Genomic DNA, 26,275 nt, shown 5'->3' on the forward strand with positions numbered 1-26,275 from the left:
CACAATCAGAAAAGTAACACACATATAAGCTGCAGTCAAAAAGAAAGATTTCCAAAGTATTTTTAGGACACTCTCCCTTCCTGGCAGAAGCCCCGGGCATACATGTTAAATCAATGTGACAATAATACTGATAAAATTATGGGTTAATCCATTTGGCAACAGAAGGGTCAAGTGCGGCGAAAAAAACTCAAGCCTGCAATTTATTTATTGACACTAATAGGTTACTCTTTTCACCACAAATCTGTCTGTAAGATGCAAGTGCTTTTCTAATGCAAACATAATTTAAGGAAAGGAAAAAGGGTAGGCCACCAACTGAAAGAAAACATTTATTGAATCAAAGTCAATACTTTCCTTTTAATATCTACAAGCCAACACTGAACTGACTTTATTCAAGAATGAACACAATGTACAAAAAAAGTATGTCTGTTATAAAAATATGTCAATTTTTTTCCTGGCTATTGAGCTGAAAACATTTTGGCAAGTGCAAGATAGTTTTGGCAAGCAAATTTAAGCTGCTATTACCAATAACAAATTTCAAATAATTTTGTAATAATTTTGTAGTATATTTAAGAGTCATTGTTAAAGTGGCATTGGAAATGTTAACCCCTAAAAAAAATATATGTATCAATGCACTGCCATGTACTTATGCATCCAGACAATTGAACATCTCATCAGGAATCAGAATCTTTATCAGCGAACACTATCCAACCTACTTTGAACTATTCAACCAGATAAGTGACATCTACCACTGAAATACAACCTAGGGAAGGCAAACTACCTCCATAGCTGTGTATTTTATGTGTTGTTTACAAACTGAGAGAGAAGCGTAGGTAGATTCATAGATATTTAAATCACCAGCTATTGCAATGTGAAATCAGGGAAAGAATAGAAAGAGAATAAAGATTCATTTATGACAGTAGTCTACATGCATATTTGCACATAGAAATGGATTTGATTAGGATCAGTTGTGCCTTATTTGTTTAGATGGTTTGGGTCTTTTTCCCTCATAAAAATCTAATGTAACCAGGCCTCAAATAATTGACTTCTCTAAAACCACCAGCAAGAAGCAAAAAAGGGACCACTTATAGAGATAATCTGAAAACAGTGCAATATTAAAATGCAGTTTCACAACATGTGAAAGAAACATGCTTTGGAACCTGAGCAAAAGGCATTTTACTGACTTAGTAAAAAGTCACCCTGTATGTTGTTTTCATTGGCACCTGTTCTGCCAGATTAGTATGTCGCTCTTAGCAACTTCCATGGCCCTAAATATTTAGTACATAGATACTGCCAACTACTTAGAAAGGTCTACTAAACTTTTCAGCCAATATTGCAGGCAGTCTGACATGCTGCTACTGGAAATGACTGTACAGGTTGAAATTAATTGTAGAAAGAAAAAGAAGCAGCCAAACATGTTGCTCTTCTGTGTAAATAGACTAAAGCGATTCCACAACACTTAGATACGGTACTACACTGGTTTACAGTCTCAAGGTCAGCTCTTTCAAAATAAATATACTGAACATTTACAACAAATGCCTCATGAATGCAAGCTCTCTCTTTATTATTTCAAGACCAATTGGATAAAAACTAAAATAAAGACATGACTGAAGCAGCTAAGTTACAAGTCCTTTTTCAGAAACAGGCATGACTTGGTGCCACAGCAAAATTTTTCACATCGGCAGTAAGCAATTTTTTTTTTTTCTTTTAGCACCAAGCAGGCCACCATAAAAAGCAACCTCACAAAGCATGCGGTCATCTACTCTGTTGATTTTGTATGAAATAATTATTTGTGCTTGCAGGTCTCAGACCTTTAAAAAATTCAGTGAACATTAGGTAATTGAAGACAAAACTCATTCATTTCTAAACTATTTGAGTGGAGAAAATATTAACAGACTAAAAAGCAACAGAATGTTGTGCATTAGTATTTCTGAGGAATGAGGAAAGCTAAGATTGGTACTTTAATGTGCCTTAGAACAACTAAAAAGCGACAACCAATCCTAAACAGCTCTACGTCCATGATACTGGTAGAGGCCAATGCGTGCATGCCACTGAAAGGCACAGTCGGACCAATCTGACAAGTGGCATCATCAGAGCAGAACAGCAACTTTTCACTGGACTAATCACGAAGGGTGAACAATGAGCCATCACTTCTCTTGTCATGAGCACAGAAAGCAGTCACCAAGGCAAAAGAGAGGACACAGGAAAGAAGATACAGGAACTCACATAAACCTAAAAGACAGAAAACATGCATTAAACCAAGTTTAGAGCATTCTGACCATTTTCCAACTGCAATACTGCTATACATTGACTTAACACCATACATCTTATGGAAGCACTGCAGGAGTGGTACCATAATCACATCACAAACTTCTTATGAGATTTGTTTTACAACTAATTTCACCTGTGAAGATCGGCCTACAAGATCACCTTTAGTTAAAACATACTTAAGGTCAGACTGACACAGTCAGAACAATCTGCACTCCATTCTGTGAAAAAGTAACATTCTTACAAGATAGCTAATTTTTTACTCAGAAATGGATTTAAAAATTGGACATCATAAGAACACAGATTTTTATAAGGAGATAATTATAAGGCAGTATGATTGCTTTTCACACTGCTCTAACAGCGCCTAAGAAGTAGAATGAAATACTTACAGGAAAGTTATCCCCAAGGTTATCCTGCCTTTGTATCTACGAGTTGCATTTGAACATTTGCAGATATGCCACCTCCATAGCCTCCCTTGGATTGCATCTGATTCTGAATTGAGCTGACCTGGGGATAGAAGGGAAAAGAGGAGTAGAGGAAAGACGAAGAACAATGAGTTGTAGCATCTTCTTGCTTTTGATTTTATTTTTTCTCTAGGTTTAGTTTCAAAGTTATCCTTTGTTACCAGTAAAGCTATATTACTTTTTCACAAGGACACATGCATCCAAGGCTTGCTGAAATTTTAACTTCAGCACGTAGCTCAGCAGAAAAGATCCAAGAAGTGGTGCTGAGGCAAAAGTTTTTCCTCTCTCCTAAAGAAAACTGGCTGATTCATGGTTTCACTGACCCACTTGATTAATAAAAAAAAAAAAAAAAAATCAAATCTTTTACTAGCCTTGATTCCACCTGACAAACTAAAATTTATCTTGTTATAAGGAAAACGTTCTCAGGCAGGTATAATGAACCATACATTTATCACTAAGTAAACGTCATTATATTAAAGGTATAATATCCAACTTGCAAATATCTGTATGGCTAATTCAGATCATTAAAACAGGGCTAAACTAGGATTTCCTAAATCCAAAAATGGACCTTTTGGTTTGTGGAGCATTTTTGATTTATCTATTTACGTGACAATATACAATGCTTGCCTTAATTGATACTGATCCTTTAAATGGAGGACATTTACTTTTCAAACCACAGTAAATCTGAACTTTCTTGAACATAGCTTATTTGAAGGTATTTTTAGTCTGATGCATATAAATCTTCGTGTCCCCCTTTTCATGCCTCATGTTTCAACACATGCACATCCTGCTATGACTTTCACTGCCTCTATCACCAAACAGAAAAGGAAACCCATAGTTCTTTCCTGCTTGTGTTGCATGAGTCAAAATAATCATGGCCAAGCGCCTGCAGGAAGACAACTTGAATCTTAAAGGTTTGGCCCTTTTTTCTCTGCATCCCAGAGCATACATAACAACTACACAAAGACTGGAAAACAACATTCATTCAAAGCTATGCCTGCAGGGCACCACTTGCAATTATTTCATCTATGCTCCTCCTTCACAGAGACCGAAAAACACCACTGGAATATCACTGTGCTGTATTAAAACAGCACAGAGAAATATTTCCAAGCAGCTTGCACGATATCCCCTGTCTACGAAGATGAAAGAAATATATTTTCTTTTCCACAGCAAGCAAAACACATGCACAGAATACATCAGCAAACTCATTCTTCCACGTGGTCTTTCAAACCTGTGTGACAGAAGAGCCTGTTTTATTGATCTGTATCTTCAGTGGCATATTGCAAAGGATTGTGGGTTTTTTGATGTATTTAAGCAGCACAATGTAAAACCATTTTATGCTTCGTCCTTTTGCTGAAATAAGTGATACAGAGGCAGCAAAGCAATACTACCATCTTATTTTTCTTCAAGGAAAAGTGTTCAGGGCCAATTTTCTAGTGCATCTGACATCAAAGACTACAAACTCAGCAAAAGAGTGTGCTGTAGTGCATGGGGACGTATTTAGAACTTTCACATTTTACCAAGCTGCTCATCTTCTTCACTAAGCATCTTTTGCTGCCCATGGCAAAAAACAAAGTCTGAATTCAAGATTTTTCCTCAGAAAAGAATGAATCTACACATAAATGTATTCACAAGAGTGAATATAGGATGCTGGTAATTTTTTCTGAATGAACTCTGAATCCAGCATAAAAAGATCTATAAAAATCCCCAGGCCACATCACCTTTCCAGCTAAAAACTTGCTAACAAGACTTGAAAATTTTGGAGAGCAGCAAATCAACACAAATTGCAAGACTGAAGTATTGGTTTTCAAGAGTATTTCTAAAAGTTAGACTAATTTCATGAGTCACACATGAGCACCCGGATAAGGAAGTATCAGTCTTAAATGCAGAGATTACTGCCCTTAAAACAGAGAATGCAACAGATGGAACTAGTCTGCATTAACATTTCAGTAGGTATTTTGTATATGAAAACCTTTGTAGGAGACATACAATTTTAAAATTGCTATGTAAAAAAGGTCTAATGTTTGTAGGCTTTTAAGGTGCCATTCTTTCTGAAGCACCCTCCTTTTCAGGCTGAGCAACAAGAACAAGCACTGTGAGATGCAATTTTTAGTTTTTTTCTTTTCCAAAGATGCCATTGCCTTTCTCTGATGACATGCAAGAACAAGGTTCTTCTCTCTTTTGTCTAATTTAGATGGGACTTAAGGATTTGAAAGATTTTGGAAAGGAAAGAAGATTGTACCCATTAAGGGTCATGCAAACTGTTGTGTTGCTTACGCATCTCATTAAATTTCCCTATTTCCTTTTTTTTTTGCCCTCCCTTTCTGAATTAGGAAACAGCACAGACAGATCTTGAGAAAGAAAACAATGGAAAACTACATGAAATACATGAAATCAAAGACTGAACTGAAGAACAAGAAGAAAGAAATTTCACGATGTGAAATTTCACTGTGAAAGCAAAATAGGGAAAAAAGGGATGGAAATAAACAAGAAACAGTGCACAGAGAGCTCCGGCTGTTTAAGTACACCTCTGACAAAGAAGCAAGGCACTCTACAGAGAAGGAAAACAAAAAACCAAAATATTTCAGAAATACTCTGAATAGTCAAAAAAACTACTCAGTCAGAATTGTGAGGATGTATAACAAAGAATATGCTTTTGAAAAAAGGCACAGGACAGACAGAAAGTGAATAAAGAACCAAATATAAATGGAAATACAGTAAATAAATGGCAGGTATTCACCGAAGTTACTCAAAAAAAGAAAACACAAAGAGGCTCCTGAGGGAATGTAATGTCCATACTATAAAGGAAATTATGCAGCAGAAGAACATGTGAAGATTAACACTGTAATCTTGGAATTTACACTGTGAAGAATGAATGTGGAGACTACCACAGAAGAGGGAGAAAATATGCAGTGTGATAAAACAGAGATTTAAGCCTCTGAAGCAGGGGGAGTGGGAATGACTATTTTTCAATACAGATAGTTTCCATCTAGGATCAGAAAAATCTTGCTGGTCATTGATGCAGCACATTATCCAAATAAAAAAAAAGAAACAAAAAAGAGAAAAAGAGCTACTTAGAAGCATTCAAAACAAAAAAGTTTATGTAGAGAGACAACAATGATTACCTACTATATAGGGATAAATTGGGGATTATGCAAGAAGAGGATGACAGCAAACAGGCAAAAAGTGAAAAAAATAAAGCTTCAGGCCACCTACACAAATCTCAAATGAGGCAGCTCAGCTGTGAGACTGAGGAAGGTTCCCTCAGGAGAAAAAACAATTACTGAAAAAGCAAAAGCCACACTTAAAGTAATCAAACAAGCTCGTCACATTAGTCTATTATTTTAATTTATAATGGCTTTAAATATTTATGTAATATATCACATTGAAGAAGGAATCAGCTTCAACTAAATTTTGTCAAGTGGAATTTGTGTTTGGCCATGTAACTTGCTTACAGAGGTTTTACTAAAAATCATTTCCAGCCCACAATGTTGTTTTCAAAAAACATTTTATGATGTTGAATTTTCTAGCTATATCCTTCCTCATTACATGCCAAGTTAAAAAAAAGTTTTTGTCTGATCTCAATAACACCAACTTAAACTAGTTGAAGCTACAAATGAACTCCCTTGCTTACATTTAAGCTTTTTTAGGTCTGCTTTCCATTCTGGTATTTCTGACAGACTTGAGATTTTTCCTCTTTGTCAACAAGTTTTTGTCATCTCCAAATATGTTTTCCTTTAAAGACTATTAATAAAGTCAAGAAGTACTTTTCCTCTACATACAACCATTTTCTATGTTTTATATTATTGACCTTAGAAACAGATTGATATTTCACAAAAATTTGAAGATCTAAAACATACACCTCCTTCCATAAGCTCATTTTCATTATTTATCTTAGCTTCTGTTTTTTCACTTTCAGACAGCTAAAAATATTTATTGCGGCCATCTTTCACAGGAAGTTACAAAATCTTACTGTGACACTGCTTGCTCTTGAAATAATTCACTCTGCAAACAGGGCTACAGAATACAGAAAAAGCTCAGCAAGAACACCCAAACATAAATTTGTTTGCACCATAAACTGAGGTAAGTTAGAATTCTACATGAACTATATTTAAAACAACTTGAGGCAATTAAGGTAAGAAATCTAGTTAACTATAAGACACTTGGGTTCTTCTATACAATACCTGAGTATATTTTCAAGTATACATCTGTTTTGGTTCATACGTATAATCAGAGTGGATTTTTAGTTTAAAATGTATTCTATATAATTTATACAGCATCTAAAATGTGTTATCAATAAATATAGGAATTAAAAAATAATTCGTATTCTCGAATGCTAGTGTTTAGGACTTGGAATTAAAATGCTACAAGTTTCATATCGATGCTTTGCTTCAGCTACAAGATACAAATACAGTGTTCCTGTATTCTGTCTAATATGAAATGATGTTCATCCATGCATGCTTACTGAATTCATTCCACTGAACAGGTCTCCAGATCCTACATGAGCTGTGTGAACAAAGTTTGTCGGCTCCCCAATCATGCTTCGATCAATCCGCCGCCGTCTTTTCTGAAAGGAAAGTAAAGAAAATATCTGAGAGTCACTGAAAAGGCAAAAACTGTTCATGTCATAAAGGCAGAAGTAAACCATCTACAGGAAGGATATTGCATATACTGTAAGGTATTTTAACAGAGTCAAAAAACAGAGACCAAATTCTGAGGTTAACCAAGACACTAGTATTACTGTCCTTTTTACTCGGAGGATGTGTACCGACAAGCATGGATGCCACTCCCAACATTCAGGCCAACGAAACATTTGTTAATAACCTTAATAAATTCCATATTTATTAACCAGTATTTGCAATGTTTCATACAGTAACTTCTGCCTATATTTGTATTTAAATCATGGTGGGACTGATCAAATTTGAGTAATTCAAAACAAGAATTAATGATTAAAGTGTGTTAGAATAGTCTACGAAGCCTCTAACTTACAGAATTTCTTATCTGCATGTCCTGGTATTACAGTTTGCAATATACTTCATGGCAATGTCCAGAACAGTGCATTGAGTTTGATCAGGGTTAGTCACAGATGTATCTTTACTGAACTCTGAACCCACACACTTAAGATCACTTCCAGTCTGCATGATTCTCAACTGTGAGCTGAAGGGGTGTAGGGCAGTACTAAGGCAAAATGCCAGCTCAGGGACTCTTCTGATTCCTATACCATGTGACAGAAGGCAAGAATTGCTTCAACTCTGCTTCCCAATTTTCACAGCTTCATTTTTTAGTAATCTAATAACATGCAAGTAAAAAAATCAGAGGCAGTAAAGAATTTCTCTAATTAAAGCTGCTTTGGTTGCCTGCCTCCAGCTAAGCATTGCATTTAAACGATAAAAACAAGAAAACCCTATCCTCATTTCTTAGGCCAGAGCCAGGAGCTTACACGGAGCAATTCATGCAGTGTGTAGTCACCATATGCCCATACTCTGAAAAATGTCTGCATTTGGAAAAAAAACAAACCCACGAAACACAGTTCCAATATCTCACTTTAAGGTATGTTGTACAAAGTAGAGTTTAAGAGCTAAAAACTTACTTGAGCTCAAGTGAAACCTTCCTATTACCTTAAAGTTCATTTGGTCTTGTTTTTAATGATCTCTATTTCTAATTGGCTATGAGGTTGTAAGACCACACAGGCTCAAGGCATGAAGGTACATGCCTCGAGTGGGCTAACTACTATTTCAATAGCTACAGATGAAATCTTTATGAATCAGAGCCCATATCTATAGGAATACATCACAAGGTTTAGCCAGCAAGTACAGAACACATTTAGTCCTGTCCTGCCCCTTTTCCCTATTACAAAAGGAGATTTCAGTACCTTCTTGCATGCTATGAATAACTGGGATGAGGAGAAACACATAAAATTCTGTGGCAACAGCTAAATACAATGATCTGATCTAAGCTAAAACTACTAGTTTTCTCTCATTCCAAAGAATTTTGCAAAATCAATCAATTGATCAAATAAAATATTCCAGCTGAAAAAAGTTGTATTTACACCATCCTCTACTGTAATATGCTGTAATGTTGACACAGAAAGATGATCTAGATAGCTGTATAAAAATACACTGCTTTAATTAAAACACTTAAAATTATTTAATGCCTGCAGCAGTTGCCTCTCTCCCTCTTTTAAAAAAACAGCAACCAAATGTACCTACACAATACACCCATAATTCATTTTAATAGATTTTTGATGCAGAGAAGATATAGACAAACTCAAAGACTTTAGATTTTTCTTATCTTGTTTATGAGTTTTTAAGACAATTTAATGGGTTTTTTTCTGTTCAAAGTAACTTATTTTACTCTTTAACTTGTTAAGATCATTGGCATGCCATTAACAAGTGCTGGATCTTCTGAATGACTGTAAATGATTCTCCACTAATCATCAGGTAGTCAACCAGTAACCACTACTTAAACTGCACTGCCACCAAACCATGTCTCTTATCTTAACTGAGTTCCTTATCAGAGACCATCAGCCTGCTACATCTGCCTGACAAGTGCCCACTGATGTGAGCTCTATGAAGCTGTGGAACAGTATTTAAATGCAGTGCCACAAATTAGTTCACTGTGAAAGTGAACAAAAAATCGATTTGCTTTTTTTTTCCTGCAGGAGTACCCAGCTTGCATTTACATTACTGTTTTAGCTTGGATCCCGAGAATGCTTTTGAAGCAACTTTACCACTTCTCACTTATCATGATTCAATTTTAATTTTAGACTAACTCTGGAGTGCAAAAATTACACTTTTTAAAAAATGAAGCTGAACTAGAAGACTAACTGATGTTCTCCCATTGCTATCAGACATTGAGGCCAACGAACCAGGTGAGCCAGGCTGGAGTAGATCACAAGACATCTAATACACATCATGACTCCCCAACAGCAACTATTCTGCTGTCCTACACAGCTGATCCTATTAGAATGTGCTGGTCCTGCAGGCATGGTCTCAGCCACAACCAAACTCACCAATTAAAATGTGTAAAGACATGGGGAGCACTGCAAAAAATAATCTCTTTACAAGGAGTGCAACACAGGAGAAAGCAGTAGGAGAACATGCTTGAAAAGGTTACAAAGCTTTTACAGAGGACACTAGAAATATAAGCTTTGCCAGGATTTCATTCTAAGATGGTATTTTTTGAGGCCTTGTATCTGTAATAACACATGGATAACAATGTATGTATGCTAATGTAAGAATTAACACATGAAATTAATTTTTTTCAGTAAACTGGATTTGAAAGAAGCAGCACATTCATCTCCTACTTAGGAAGAAATTACACATAGTTATGCTCACTTCCCTCTACCATCTGTGGCTTTCCATGCTCTCTCCTTGCACAGCTCACAAGCCCTCTTACATGACTGATTCGTTGTGGTGAAGGACTAATTTTGTGTTCTGGGAGTGAAAAGTGCACTGCTTGGGAAGTGGCCCCTGTCTTCTTCAGGGCCATAGAAGCTGTGGCTGATCAGCTGAGATAATCACCATGACTTTCAGGAGGGAAAGATACATCAAACACTTCATGTTAAAAAGAAATAAAAAATGCTGACAGGGCTCAGCAAAATTTAATGCCACTAGGCTTCACCCATACCTCAAACTGCCTGACATCATACCATAAGTAATTACCCCTAGAATACATTTACATACCACTGATTAAGTAGTAAGTGGTAATGAAATGTGACTAAAGGTCATCTATAAAACAGATGAATGTTTATGACACTAGTGCAAAGAACTTCAACATACACGCCCCTGAGTATTCGTACCATCTAAAGCTTTGTTTCCAAATGTTTCTGACTAAAGAAATAAATGCTCCAACCTAACTAAATGTCAGCCTAACTACAATGAGTCCTGTGTCCTCTATTTGCATTCCCTGTGGATTTTTTTCCTAGCAGGAGGGAAACAAAAGAAGGTTCATATTATGATTAGCTAACTTGACTGTTATCTTTCCTGACAGTTTAGGTCAAGTTGCTAAAACACTCAGTATCAGCAGACAAAAAACATTTAAAATCTGTATTACAGTATTTTTTCCCCTTTGCCTTGTGCCAAGGCACTTCCCCTTTTACTAGGAGGGCAAGGAGTGACATGGTTGCCTGCCTCCAGACAGATGAGATGAGAAGAAAAGACCTGTATAAGGATCCTGGAAGTGTACCATGAAGTGCCATCATTAATGGCTTTACTCAGTTTTTTCCCTTGACAGAAAGCTTAAGAATTTGGATTGCAAAGTACATACCACACAATTTTTACATCATGAAAAGAAAAACTGATCTTGAAACTGAAGCAGAAGAGATGCAGGCTTGTATGTTACATGTCTTGAGAGGAATGGAAATATTGTGAAGACCCACCTAAGAAACCCTGTTCTGAATGTGTTCTAGATGCAATGAAACAGGATCACATTTCAGTTACCATAGAAATAAAGTAAAAATTGATCTTTTCTATTCTTAACCTGCAAGTGACGCTTTGCACCCACACACTAGCATTTCCTTCGAAATACAAGATTAGAAATCAGAAAGCCTCCAACAGTTGCATCACACAAAATATTTTAAGCCTGCAAGTTTCTTGAAACTTTAAACAATTTTAAACTTTTGCCTAAAAAGTTAAACTAATTTTACCGTTTATTTAACTTGCCCTTCAGCAAAGCCACAAACATTTCACTGAAATGCTATTTTTCACAGTTCCAAAGACTACTTATGGCAAGAAATTCAAAACTGTAATTTGTTTCTTTAAACATACTGATGGGTCCAGAAGTATGTAAAATTTCCTTTCTATTCCCCTGTATTTTTGGCTTTCAGGGAAGAAGTTATCTTTCTTCACTGTCTCCAGATTTTGTCCAGGGTTCAGGCTGCGCTTCTTTAGCTCATGCCCTTTCATATGTGATGGCAACACTTCTGAATTAGGCAAGCTCTCTGCCTGTATGAAAAAGACAAGTTTGGGAATTTTTTCTCCTTCGCGTGGTAATGCACCCCTCTCTGCTCTTCATGAGAGGTCCTCTCAAAAGAAAAAAAAAAAGTTCAGACACAGAGTAACACCAAGGTCTCAAACATATTAAAAAAACAAAATTAGGTGATGTCACTTAGATGTTGGAAGGCTGACAATTACTTTCCTGCTAGAAGCTGAAGATGCAAGTGAAATCAACTTTAGTATGAAGTTTCATACAAAGATATTCCAAAGTCAAGTGGCAGCCCACATTTGGTGGGTATCAAAAGCAAAGCAATCTGTTAAGCTCCAGAAGAGCACATTCTGCTAATTCTACACCAGCTATTTTGAGATGGCTGTGACAGACATATCAGAAATCCAAGTCTAAGTGAAATATAAGTGACAACAGCATTCCAAAGGATCCCACAACACAAAAGTCTGCATGGATTCTACCTGCAGCAGGCAGACCTCAAATGAAAGGGGTACTGCAGGTGCGGATGAGGAATGTGCATTAAAGTACATGGTGGAAACTGAAGAAATTCAGGGGAGATGATGTATTATGGCCTTATTGTGAATACAAAATTGCTGAAAACAATGCTTCTTTAGTAAAATTCACACACATGGCATCTTTCTCCTATTGCTTACCCATTTAATTTATCCCACTTTGCAAAACAAGAAAAAATGCCAACTCTTTTTTTCCACAGAGAAATGTTCTTTATCCAGCTGTATGATGTCCTGCCTATTTATACCTTAGGATCTCAGTAATCTAAATTGTAAGAAACCAGACAACAGAATGCCCACAGTCCTCAATGTCTACATGAGCAAAAAATCAGCGGCAGGGACAGGCTGGATCTTTGCACCTCACTTTGAGAATAACAAAATCTGGTATGTAAGTCACAAGCAGTAAATCCTTGTTTGAATCACTCTTCTCTAAAACTAACAGAGACATAGTTATGTTTGGATTGAGGAGAACTTTTTTTAAATTAATACTTGCTAATAGCATCAAGCTATCACAAGGGAAGGATAACTTTCCTACTGCCAACTTTTTAGCATTTACTCTAATGATATGAGTAATTTTTAGTAATTGTTTTATACATTTAGTTTTTACTTACCTCATATGCAGTAAAAATACACTGCACATAGCATATTTATGAGTTACTTAAGTTACATTAATATATCATGCATCTAAAGACATTTTTTATGTCATTCCATATTTATCTGTGTCCCAAAAGTACAGGGCACAGTACAATACATTAGAGACGAAGTAACATACTGATCTGATCTATCTAGTCTGATTTTGTGCACTGTGTTTCCAACCAGACGCAAAATAATATGAAGTGTTCCATACAAAAAATACCAAGTGATGTACCTTCCTTTTTTTAATCAAGATTATCTAGTCTTTCATTTTAACTACCTGTAGAAATGTAAGTTTTGTTCAAATTTGTCACAATTTCTCCTTATTCTTCAAGACACAATTATTTTTAATGACATATTATTTTGGCTTGATACATAATGAGGAAAAACCAAAACTTTGTACCATGCTTTGGCATCTCAACTGATACAGAGTAAAAAGATCAGCTTCCGAGATTAATTTTCCAGTCTTACATCAATTTCTTCTCTAATATCAGACTATTAAAAAAATAAAAGGAGTGGAGATTGTATAGATCAATGTATTAGTAACACTCCACATTTCAGTGGGTTATGGCAGGATCATCTGTGGCTTCAGTGGGCCCTGTTCACCTGCTAGGCTTGCCTTTGTGGAGTCAGCAATGCTTACTGTTGGCTGGCAGGCTCAGCAACCTTGCCAAGCCAAAAAATAGTTTTCCCCTTTCCTTAAATGAATACAGTTACAAAACAGGCTTATCTCTCTTGGCAAATGCTAACTAAAGAAGATTTAATTCCTCTCCACAGCCTTATTTGAGATTTAATAAATTTACTTGCTAACTCCCTACATGGAAATTCTCCCTGGTGAGCAGAGAACTGAACGATCCATCTGCACGTTATAAAGAGTTGCTTTGCAGAATGGGTTTCTGTGGTCAGAGAATAATCCCTTAACATTGCCTCCAAAAGTTTTCTTTTTTAAAAGCAAAAAATGACTGTGCATTCATAAACACTAGAAAGCTACACAGCTTTTAATACTTGTCTCCACAACATGAGGATGAATTTTGACTGCTAACTCAGTCACTACATAGGCATCAAATACAATAAGAAACAATTCACTCTCTGATACTTCCTTGCAAGCCTGCCCTTTAAGTAACAGTATGGTAGTTAGAACATAATGAAATACAATAACTTTTAACATCATCTAACCCTTTGTAACACTAGGAGATCTAGTGCCAATACATCTTTCCATTCTAAACCAATTGAAACCCCCAACTCTCCTAAAGCAAAATAAATTCCAGTAAAGCCACCCAACTGCTACTCTTATGATAGACAGGGCAAATGCAAAGAAGGAATATGCTTCTAGTTTTCCTCTATATCTACCTGCTATATTTGTTTTCACTATATTTTGCTTTCACACTATATGGGTGCACTATCAAGACACTGATAATACAGATATGATATGGATTTCTTAAAATTAAATAAGAACTATCAGACTATAGGTTCTCACATCTATTGTGTTTGACGTTTCAGAAATAACCTTCAATGAACAAGCCTTTTTTGGAGAACTTCTGTTACCACTTATTCTATAAGTGGTAACGGAAGTTCTCCAAAAAAGTTCTGGTAGATGTGATAATTTCATGATTACCCAATGCAAAAAGCAAACTCTTAATAGGCAAATTCCCTTTGGGTTCTTTTTACCAATCAAGATAAGCATCCCTGTGGACATTTCAATGATAGAACTGTATGAAACAAAGCCATTTGCTGGCTTTGTATTCAAAAACTCCCTGAAACTTCAAAAGCAGTTGCAGGCCAAAGATTAAAAAATAATCCCAAGGCAGAAAGCTAAGGGAAGGATTTAATCAAAGATAATCAAGACAGTCAACAATTTCAAGATGGAGAATTTGGATGGTCAGAGGAGAAACTGAAACGCTTCCCTTTATTTTCCTTCTTTGACCTTTCACACTTTTTGTATCTGCTCTTAAAAAATAGCAGCAGCAAGACTCCCTCTGCTTTGGCACCCATCTGATCCTCCAGACACTAACACACAGGAAGGGCTAGGTACTTGCTCAAAATAGGAAGTATCAGTTCACCCTGCAGAGGTAGTTTTCTGTCCTCCCACACACATGCTGTTCTACTTCCAAAACAGTCTCATAGACAGAACATCTGAATGCGTATCAAGACAAGCTGTGGTCTGAGTGTGTGTCTCAGTTCCCAACAGTGACCCATCAAAACTGCCTAAAAAGGTTGTAGCATCTTGCATCAAACTCTACATAAGGGGGCTGTAAGGGCAAGAGTACCCCTTGCATTTGTTTTTGTGCATTGAATATTAAGATGCCTTTCTCCACACTTTCCACCCTAATTAGGAACCCACAGATTCATGTCAAAACCAACAAAAAGTATGTATGCATGTGAAGCTGAAAAGCTAACACCCATCTCTACCAACTAGATCATTAGGTAGCAAATTAACACCGTGAAAACAACGGCTGGATGTACAGGATCATCAAACAGTCAGTGTGATATTTTTGAAGAAGAAAGGTTGCACGCTCCCTAAACATTTCCCTGAATATGGTGGTGTTCTCATTTTTTTCAGCTGTTTTAAATCTGCGATGTTACACTGCAGTCCACCATTTATACAATCTCCAAGTACTATATAAAAGTTGATGAAAGAGACACCATACAGAGTAATATTAGAATTCCAGTCAGCAATAGCATATGTTTAACATTTCAGTGTTTAATTCAATTTTTGAACCATAAAGTGACAATAAGCATTTGAAGTGTAGGAGCCCACATACTCTCTCAATGAGCCAGAGCAGGCCTATGAGTTTCAAATGCCCCATGTCAAAACATGTCCCACACAGAAGAAACACAGAGATGCACAACTAAGGTAATGTGCAAGATAAATTGAAATGCTAGGCACTGCCTCCAAACTACTGAATTTTAGCGACAGATTTATTCTAAAACAGTAACATGTGATATCTAAGCCCAGCATAAGGATGTTCTAACCAATGCTGTGATCTCCATCAACAAGATACCAAAGCCGCTGCCCTCACTAAAACACATTTTTCTCAGTCTCCTACTTGGGCAGTTTTTAGCAGATTGTTTAAAGATTCCTGACTGATTAAGGATCTTTCAAACTGTGGATTCATTACAACAGAAGCAGGAGGAAACCGGCACAGGCCTTCATGCCAGCTCATAAGCAACAGAGCTAAGTAGCAGGTCTCCAGCACACCCAGCTTTCATTAATTTTCCAAAACTTCATGATGCCACATGATTTCTCTTGCTAAAGGAGTTAGGAAATTGAGACTAGGGAATGAAAAGACGTAAGTTTTTTAATAATGTGAGCTGTTACAACTAGCATCTAATAAGCTGATTATCATGTGTACACTGGATTTAGCTTTTACAGCAAAATCACTTGGCACGTCCTGACTGACTCAAGTGGAAAAAAATGATGAAATATGATTGTCTGAGCTCATCAGGAAAACAACTAGCAGTTCCATTCATGTATATAAAGAAGCAAAATTAAAGAAAAAATAAAATAATCTGAAATGTCAGAAAATATGGCATCATTAAATCGTTGCAAAATCAGATTGATTTTAAGTTTCAATTTCTCATCAAATTAATCTATTTCCTAACTTTATACATAAAACTGGATTGCACATAATCTCAAACAGCGCCGTTTTTTTTTTAGCAAATTCACCACCTTCTAGCATCTTTTGAGGTATAAGCTTTTTGGTTTGTTTACACAATATTCCATTATATTATGATGATGTTAGTCATCATATGACAAAATTGGCAATTGTAGCCTATGTTTTCTAAATAAATAGGAAATAATTGCCAGATGAGGTCAAATGACTCTGAAAGACAATAGGTCTTTCAAGAAATGTGTTTAGCTCACACATCAAAGGGAACTTGTTTCATTCCAGATGATTGAACCACCTTTAAGTTACACAGTAAATCTGAATCTATTCCTTGGCATTAGCTAGAAAACATTGTCCTTTTCAAAAAACACATTAGTAAAATTTTAAGTTGACATTTGCAACTTTCAACTTGGGTGTCATTTTGTCCACAAATTTACTTATCCTTCTAATAATTTTATTTTTATTACTTTGGGTGGTTTAATGTCTCTTTAACATATTTTTTAAAAAAGGTATTAACAAAAACCCAGTAATCTAAAAGAATCACATCGATTTTTTACTACAATAACCTTACTGCTTTAATATCTTTAAACTGTGAAGTCTGACTGTAGATTAATAGGTAAAAAATCAAAGGACAGTAGAGCATGATGAAAGCAACAAATCCTAGACTCAGAGAACAGTCTGGATTGGAAGAGACCTTAAAGACCATCCTCTGACCCCCATGTTTCAACAGCCCTCCCAACACTTTCCACCAGAACACACTGCTCCAAGTTCCTGACAGGAATGTGGTAACAGTAACTTCCCTGCACAACTTGTTCCTGTATCTCATGCTCCTCACAGTAAGTAATTTCTTCCTGATATCTAATCTAATTCTACCTTCTTTCATTTAAAAGCCATTCCCCCTTGTCCTACGACTAGCTGTGCTTGCAAGAAGTCCCTTCCTAGCCTTTCTAGGCATACCAGCTTTAGTTTCTCAGCAAAAATCGGAGTATTACCATATTAACTCTACCCTTACAGCTGAATAACTTCCAATGCTTTAGCTGTTGCATGGATTGAGTGCTCATTACCAGCCTGCACAGATGAAAATGAAGTTAATCACTGAAACTACAGAGTCAATCCAGATCTATTACATGGGTAAGGAACAAAAACTCGGCTGTACAGGACATAGGAAGAGAGACTGTGATACTGGGTTTGCTCATCTGTAAGAAGTGAGACATCTCCTTGTGGTCTTAATGGTCTTCCATTACCTATATAGGAGGGAACAGAAGACAGAAAGCCATGAAGGTGCACAGTGGCAGTTTGAGAAGTTACAGCCCCAAGTTACAACACAGAAAACAGCAATTAAACATATGAATACAATAAACATTTATGTAGGTGGTCAAACGCTGCACTAAAAACCCAGTGAATCTGCATGTCCATCCTTTGAAATCCCCAGAATACAACTGGTCCTGCAAAGTCTAGCTGGCTCTGCTTTGAGCAGTTGCATTGCACCAGATGGCACCCAGAGGTGTCTTGCAGTCTAGACTACAAGCCTCTAGCTTCAGATGGTGATGAAGAGCAGGCTGCAACTGACTTTCCTGCATATTCTCCCCCTGTTGTATTTTTCTTACATCCCCCCATAACCAAAAATGATAAGAACATAAACCAGAGGTTAAACGAATGATAGAACGACGCACCACAGACAAACTTTCTGGGAACTTCTAATAGCTTCTTATAAAAATCAAATCACAAAGTCTTGATAAGAGCATGCCACGAACTCTATCATGTTGAGCTTTCTTTCCATTCGCTTACTGACCTTTCCCAACAAGAACACAGGAAATACTTGCAAGATCATCTGGCATGATGAGAACTGTAGTTCTCTAGAGGATGTAGCCAGGATTACAACATGTAGCCCCTCCTGCTCAGTCAAATGAACGTCTCCTTACTTCCAAGATACAACACAAACAAAAGCTTTGGGTGTGCTTAAGGACACTGAGCATTGAAACAGTTTGGTTAAGAAATTATCTTCCATGCTGTAGTAAGACTTCCTAGAGATAGCTGACTAAAGAGGTTTGTTATGTCTTGTGTGTGCAGGTGTCTGAAAACATTTGCATCTTGAGGGAAGCACATATGTGGCATAAGGTACATTACATGCAAGCCTTCTCTAAATCCTATGTACACTCTGCATCTTCTCCAACACAATGATATGCACATACAAAATTTCACTGCAGAAAACTAAAAGAATAAAAAATAAGCTGAAGTATTGCCTTAAACAGGTAATGGCCACTGTCAGACACAGGATCCTCATACTCACCATATAAAACCAATCCCTTAGTAAGCTTAACACCTTCTCTGGACCAACTAAAGTATCTACTGCACTGAAGGTAATACCCCTAAAGGCACTGCCATATGTTCTCAGAAGCCTGCACATTCTGATTCACCTTTAACTATGACAATAAATCAGGGCCCACATGGTATTTTCAAAAAATCTCTGTATGAAATTCATTGTAATTCCCTTACTGGGAAACAATGGATTTTCACGAGTTATGGCACCATTTATTTTTTAGCAGTAGGATTAATGAGTGGAAGATCTAGTACTTCTGCTACAGGCAAAGACAAAGACACAATATTTAATAGCAATATTCTCAGGAATCAACAAAAACACACATAGTGAATTCACGAGTTTTTAAACACCTCTGTATCACCTTGGAAACTTGGCATTAGTTTGCCCAGACAGCAGCAGCTTCTTGTTGGTATATGCATGTATATGTATATATGCATATATATGCAACAAAATACCTGAATATTTTCCTAGTTTTCTAATAATATAATGTATAGACTACTTACTTCTCAGTGAAGTTTTACCAAAATGAACTTGCTCTAAATGTAGATTCTTTTTAAATTTTTTTTTATACAAATCCCTTTTTAAGGGAAGTGATCCCATTACAGCTTTCTGTGTCTCAGTCTGAGACACACTCCTAACAGCTAACCTTTCTGGAGATCCTCCCACTGGCATTTCCTTGCTAAGTTATTTGTCACCTGAGTGACCTCAGCATTGTCTCGGGGTTGTCCCTCCTGCTCCAAAGGCACACTGATCAGCTACAGCCTCAGCATGAGTGTTGTCACGTAGCCTTGCATACCCTATCTGCAGTAGGGGAAAAGAACTTGTAAGCATGGAATCACAAATTTCCTTCAGTGACAATCCCATTTCTTGCTCTTGTGAGGACTTCTGCAAAGCTGCCAAATTTGACTGTCAGTCTGTTCATCCAGCTCATTTTAGGAAAATCATTTTGTAAAAAATAAATCCCAAAATACATTATTATGTGACAATCTGTCTTTGCTTGTGCTTGAGGCATCAAAGCAAAAAATATAAGAATCCACACAAGAGAAGGAGGAACAGCCTCCCATGTTCTTCCCATAATAAGAAAAATAGTCACACATTTGAAAAGTGATCTCACTAGTGGACATTGAAATGCTGACACTATACACAAAATCATTAAAATACAATACAATAAGCAGCCAAGACAATTTAGCAAGGGGTGGCCCAGTAGGTATTTTAGAGATCCTTACACATCAAGCCTACACAGAGCATGGCTAGAAGCATCTCTGGAAGAGTAGTCTATCAGAAAGTCTTAAGGAATGTTCAAAGCAGCAGCTGTGCTTAGACTTAGATTAGCTTTCTGCTCAGCTTTTGACAAATTCAGAACAGTAACTAACACAAAAGCCTCTGTCTGATGTGTGGCTAATATCCCCAAACGACAGAAGGGAAGTTGTTCAGGAACCAATTAACAAGTTCCAACAGAAACACGGCAGCAAAGGAGGAGCAACACGGCGTGCCATTGAAAATCTGTCAGTGCAAACGACAGACAATAAAGACAAAAGGACATTGTGTAGGAAAACTAGCCAAGCACTGCAAGCCTACATATTTTATTACAACAAGGAACATAAAAAGGAAGTCCTTTCAATAATTTTCTATTTTGTCTATGTCTTCTACTTGCATATGTTTTGATAACATTACATACAATTCTCTCAGCCTACTATAGGCAATTCTGAGGCTGAATTCACTGTAGAAATCCAGGAAATATAGTGTGGTTTTCTCAGTGTGTCAAATCTAGTGATCTTACAGACTAAAATGAAATATTGGAGCTTCTTATGATAGGAAGAATAGGAAAGCATGGTTTCCTACTGACAGCTGCATGGGAAGCTTCGGCATTTGCAACACTGAGCACCATGGATAAACCTAAGATTTTTCTGAGTTCATGCATTACTGGCAACTTCAGGGCAACTGCTTCCCAGTTTCACAAGTGTAGCCAGCTTCCCTCAAAACCAAGATACACCCAGCATCAGCTTTTGGCTATAGATTTGCAGTGACTGGCAGTTAAAGTCAGAATGAAGAATAAAAAAGAACAATAAACATACAGAGCAAAATCAGGTCTTCTGAAGAGCTTCTGGCTGCATTTTATAATTTTTAAACTGGCCGCATAATAATAACTGTACATTATGTATAGTAAGTATTTTTCATTTTATTCTTCAGCAAATGGAACCATGGGATATCTAAAAGGACAGAACATAACTCCATATTCCTAACAACTGGAATTACGAATACAAAATTGAATAGTAATTTTTGGTAGGAAGATAGCTATTGTTCCTAAATTAAAGAAAAACGCCAACAACCAAAATAAAATATTACCACCACCACTCTGTGTTTCATAATCTGAAAGAGGACAGGTACCCTTCCCTAACACCCAGGTTTTCAGTGGACTATGGTACCTACACTAACTAGGAAAAAAGCTTTGAACTACTGGCTTGGCAGCACGACAACTGCCAAATCTTGACCATGTTTGATTATTTTAGGACTTCCCTAAGCCACAATGTCATCAGGCTGTATACCACCCAGAAACATGCTTCCATGATCAAGGCACAGCATTTGCAAGAATTGAATTCTCTTCCCAGATTTCTTGCATGGTTTCTATGACTAAACCTTGCTTCATCATCTCACCAGGTTTCCCTGAACATCTGTCAATGTCCTTGAACAGAGGCTTTAGAGTAGCCAACTACAACTGCTGTCATGTAGACACTGACAATGCTTCTCAAATGTGGTAAAGTTTTAGACTATGGAGAGATGTACACTACATCAAAATAATTTAGAACAATAATTGACTCTGGTTTTCTCTACAGCATCATACAGACAATTTTAAATGAATTTCTTAAGCCTTGAAGGTCATTTTAATGCATACTGAAAATGCAAATATATTTTGAGCACAATTTTTGAATACAGTATTTGTCAAAACCCAAGGGAAAAAAATATTTTCCACTAAGAACATGACAAAGGTGTTTGCTTTCCAGCTGCAAAGCTAAAAAATACCAAAACAACATTCAGCATTTTCATGAGACTCAACATATCCTCTTAGGGATTGCTACATAAAAATATTGAGAAATTCAAACCTTTCTGCCCTTCCTAATTTCCCAGCAAGGTTTACTTTCAGACTGTATATTTCATTTTCAGAAAATGAACTGTAACTATATAATTCCGTGTTCAGGAATTGTATAGTTACAGTTCTTTTTCTTTTCAAGAAACTAAACCACATAAATTTGCATGTGGCTGTTTATCTGTGATAACAGTAAAAGTACAAACCATACCACAGTCTGCGTATCCTACAGAATTTCTTGTCTTCAGCATTACAAAAATAAGTATCTGGTATGTTTGGGTATAAAAAATACTTTGTCAGTAATACCCACCCCTGCAATGCCTGCAGAGCCAACATTGCTAAGAACCTAAGCTGAATTCTATTCCTTATTGGGCATGACCAAATTATTTACTAAATTCCAATGAGCTGAAGCAGGGGGATTGTTCACAGAAAGCTTTCTGTACCCATGTGGGAAAAAGATTCAGCTTGACTCTCTGAACACAGTGGGAGCTTGTAGAGCTGGCAACTGGAAGTTCAAAAGTGATTCCTTGTCAGAGTCAACCACTTGATGCACATTTTAGTGATCAACAAAGAACTTCAAGGTAAAACAGGTTTTTGAGCTGTCTCTGAGCATCCTTCAAATGGAAAAGTTATCTGGTCATTTAGACGAAAGTTACAAACACACCAATACCAAATAAAATCTCACTCCCTTTATAATTTTTCTTTCTTTTTCTCTGGGGAATAACGTGACCTGACTAATTCTAGAACACTAAGTTACGTAAATCGTTATGTAATGTAAGGTATTGTAGGGCACCTGGTCACTATTCCTATAATAAAGATAGATCAGACTAGTGTAAGCTCTTCTGTTTTCTTTTACTAAACAAAGTGAACTTTATTTACGCAGGTGTCTAGTCTAGAGTCACTGGTAAACAGACAAAGATATTGCAAAATATGATTTTGGTGATATGAAACATGCTATTAGAATACAAGGAGAATAATTTCACTGACTTGGGGGACGATCAAGACGCCCTCACATTTTTAAGGTGTTACAGCATTTGTTTTGCAGCACTTATGTCAGGTGAATACTGGTCCTGTCAGAAACTCTTCTTGTTTTATAATCTGATTAGATACAAAAAAACTGTTTACAATGAACATCTAGTAAGCAAAACAAAAACAAAAAAACCAACAAAAACCAGAACCAAACCATGTAATCCAGAATTAGCACCACCCATTTTAAAATCTAGCTGTAATAAATTTTTGCCTTAGCACCCAAGATGAGCTGCCTTCAAAGAAAACCATGATGCTTATACACATGCCCCATAAAAACTACTAATAAGCTTCCAAGAGTATCTTTGCAGTAAGCAGGATCCCAGGGAAGCACCAAGGAAAATACTCTGGCAGTTGGGTTAGCTGTAATTCAGCAGATTATCCCAAAACAGAAAAAAAAGAACCCAAAGCAAACAAAACAACCCCACCAACTAAGCAGCAACAACAAGAAAACCCCAGCAACAGAAAAAACAAAAAAAGACCACTACCACCAACAAAACCCCAGCCAAAATTCCCCCCAAAGCCCCAACCTACCAAAACAGACCAAACAAAAACCAACTAAACAGCAAAATTCAACCCATAATACAACAAATATTTTCAAAAATCAGAAAAAATGTCTGTGCCACCTAGAAGAACCTGAGGTTCACAGCCTGCAGAAAACCCCACAGTATTCAGCTCTTTGAACACTTAATCAGCTAACACACAACTACCTTCTTGCCTCAGTCACTTTTTTCTCTGTTTTTCATCTAGGTGTGTATCTATGAAAAGGTGTAAACTTCCTCTTCATTGTCCTCTCTGTGTAGGAACATTAATCTCCTTTGATAATGGAAATATTGGCATTTTATTCCTGAGATCAAAGGAGCAGCTGAATTTCAGTGATGTGAGATGCATGGAACATGCTTCTTTAGGGGCAGGACCATGCAAAGAGGCCTCAACTGCATCATTCTGGTTTTCCAACAGTCAGTTTAATCCATGCTTTCATTACAACCACATCTTTTAAAGGTTTTTAAATAGTTTTTAAAAACTATTTAAATAAATATAATAATTAAGGAGCTCACACACAAATCTTGTTTCTTTATTCCCTGAACTACAGAGATTGAAGCTTTTTTCCTTCCCTAAATTTTCCTTTCTTTGCATTATTAACCCAGAAGTAATTTAATTTTCAAAATCTAGTTCCGATGTTAAAAAGAGAAAACATGCATTTGATATTCTTCCATGGAGAGTAAAAGGCCTGTGAGCTCTTTTGCCTGCTACTCTGTGGATGAGCATGCCTATTCTTGTAGTGGCATTTTTCCACGCCTCACAAATTCAGCAATGCCAAGCTGCTGCCACAAATAAAAGCAATCCAGTAGGCTGCATATGCGCACGTGTGTGCGTGTGTGTTTATATATCCTAGCATATTTCTCTGGAATTGTGTCTGGCAGGATTTATTCTCCCATTTTAACAGTAATCCATTATTTGCCCACCATCTGAGAGCCTAGGGATTAATGGGGTTTTAGTATCTGCAATACAACAAGCTGTATTTAAAATAATACTTGTTCCAAACAGAGTAAAATAGGACATGTCCTGCATAGATGTTAACCCTTTTACTCTAGTCTTTCAAGAATTATATACTTGAAGTGCATTTTATAGCTTGTAAGCCACCTACCTTTAGAATATCATGAGAGTAATTTCCTTCCATAAGTAATACACTCCTTTGATACAGAACTCCAATTCCCAGTTGAACACAGACATATGAGCTTTCTTTAGGCAATTTAATCCCTGAAAGCATCAGCTTTTCAGTTCACAAAATAAAAAAAAAACACCCCAAAAGATAAGTTTAATGCAAATATACATAATGAGGTGAAGATTAGTAACTACATTTTGTAAAACTGTCTTAAAATTTATTTCCCCCCTCTAAAGGGGGGAAATGATCCTTGAAGTTTTAGTTTTCATAGTTTTTAGATTCTGCACTGCCTAGGTGTCTAGCTCTGATCTTCACATTAAATGTAAGTAAGTTCTCTTCACAGAGCAGGTAGACAAAACAATCATTTTCCAGCTTGAGACCAAGAGCAACTCTTAGAATTTTCAGTCCTAAAAATCTTAAGAGTGGACTGAAGAGAGAAAACAAGAAGGATGGGACTTCTTAACCTGAAGTTGTAAGTGGACAATTCACTCCAATTTTCAAATAGATCAAAACTTATAAAAGTGCGAGACCTTGCTACCAGTTGTCTATTTTGTGACCATTTTGGGTTCATCCTGGGTGTAGCCCTGGCTGGGCTCTTGTAATGCCCAAGGTGTATCCATTAAGGCCTTTTAATAAATACCTACGTAATTCCTTTAGCTCTTTTCAGTCTCTGTTCCAGGTCAGCCTCCCAAGACATCATTTCCACCTTTAAAATTCTATCATTCTGCTGTAATCTCCAATTAACATCTATTCATAAATCCTGTTGGAAGTACTTTCTTCCATTTTATTCAAATTAGATTCATTTTTCACTACATCATCCTGTACGTCCCAATTTTTCTGTTCTTTCCTAATTTAAGGTCACAGGTTCTGAAGCCCCTGATGGACCATCATGCAGCTCTCCAAGTAACCTGTCTAACATTTTCCAGCTGTAAAACAAGAATTACAATGTTGAACCTTCAAATGAGTCAAGCCTGAACTGGGAGAAAACAGAACTTGGCACCAGGGACAGAACTGAAGGGTTTCAGCAAAGGCGAGATTCGAACCTACTTTGGAGCTGTCTGATGCCAGAATAAAAGGATGCTAAATTCCCAGAGCATCTACCTACACTGAGCAGTCATGACACACTGCCCATGGGAAATGTTTTGATTTTAAGTAAGTACAATACTTTAAGGTCACAATTCATTTTAACAAACCTGAAGTACAAAGCTTTGTGTTACAACATATCCCACTCAGAGCGCTGGATGTAAACCAGAGGGCATGCAGACACTGATAAGCAACAAGTAATAATTATTTCCTCCTGTGCACTGTGATGAGATGTATGTCTGCTCAAGAGATGGAAAACTCCAGGTGGCTGAACAGTAGAACAGGAAATGCCACCCTATGTCAGCAAAGAAAGGCTGGTCTGAGCAAACTTAAAAAGATACACAATCACAATTGGGGCTCAGTTAAATTTCTCATTCTCTGGAGATAAGGCAGCCACATACCAACTTGAAACCATCCTGAGCAGGTGAGAAACGCGTAAATTGCAATGTGCCGAAGATAAGGCATTAAGAAGGTAAGATTAAAACAGTCTGATTTGAGAGCATCCCAGTACCAAAACTTATGAACTGTGAAGTAAGTAGTCCTTTACAATACACTATCAAGCACCAAGGGTGGTTATGTTCACCCCAAAGTTATAGCACAAGCAAGAGAAAAGAAATTAAAACCCTGTCTGTACTAAGGACAACATACTATAAGCCCAGACTATTTTCTAAGC

General features: G+C 36.8%; 1 protein-coding gene across 3 annotated transcripts in view; it reads right to left on the bottom strand.

Annotated features, from left to right (window-relative positions):
* Positions 1-313: 313 nt before the first annotated feature.
* CDC42SE2 (CDC42 small effector 2) overlaps positions 314-26,275 on the bottom strand; it is an 81,561-nt gene continuing 55,599 nt past the window's right edge. For 2 of the 3 annotated variants that reach the window (XM_064736318.1, XM_064736317.1), the window contains exons 5-7: positions 7,195-7,296; positions 2,655-2,772; positions 314-2,229 (exon numbers count right to left, since the gene is read on the bottom strand). In XM_064736318.1, the coding sequence (XP_064592388.1) occupies positions 2,674-2,772; positions 7,195-7,296 (201 nt within the window). In that variant the 3' untranslated portion in view covers positions 314-2,229; positions 2,655-2,673. The remainder of the gene's footprint in view (positions 2,230-2,654; positions 2,773-7,194; positions 7,297-26,275) is intronic. The other variant, XM_064736316.1, reaches the window with a different exon arrangement.

Source organism: Zonotrichia leucophrys, chromosome Z, assembly GCF_028769735.1.
Source record: "Zonotrichia leucophrys gambelii isolate GWCS_2022_RI chromosome Z, RI_Zleu_2.0, whole genome shotgun sequence".
NCBI lineage: Eukaryota > Metazoa > Chordata > Aves > Passeriformes > Passerellidae > Zonotrichia > Zonotrichia leucophrys.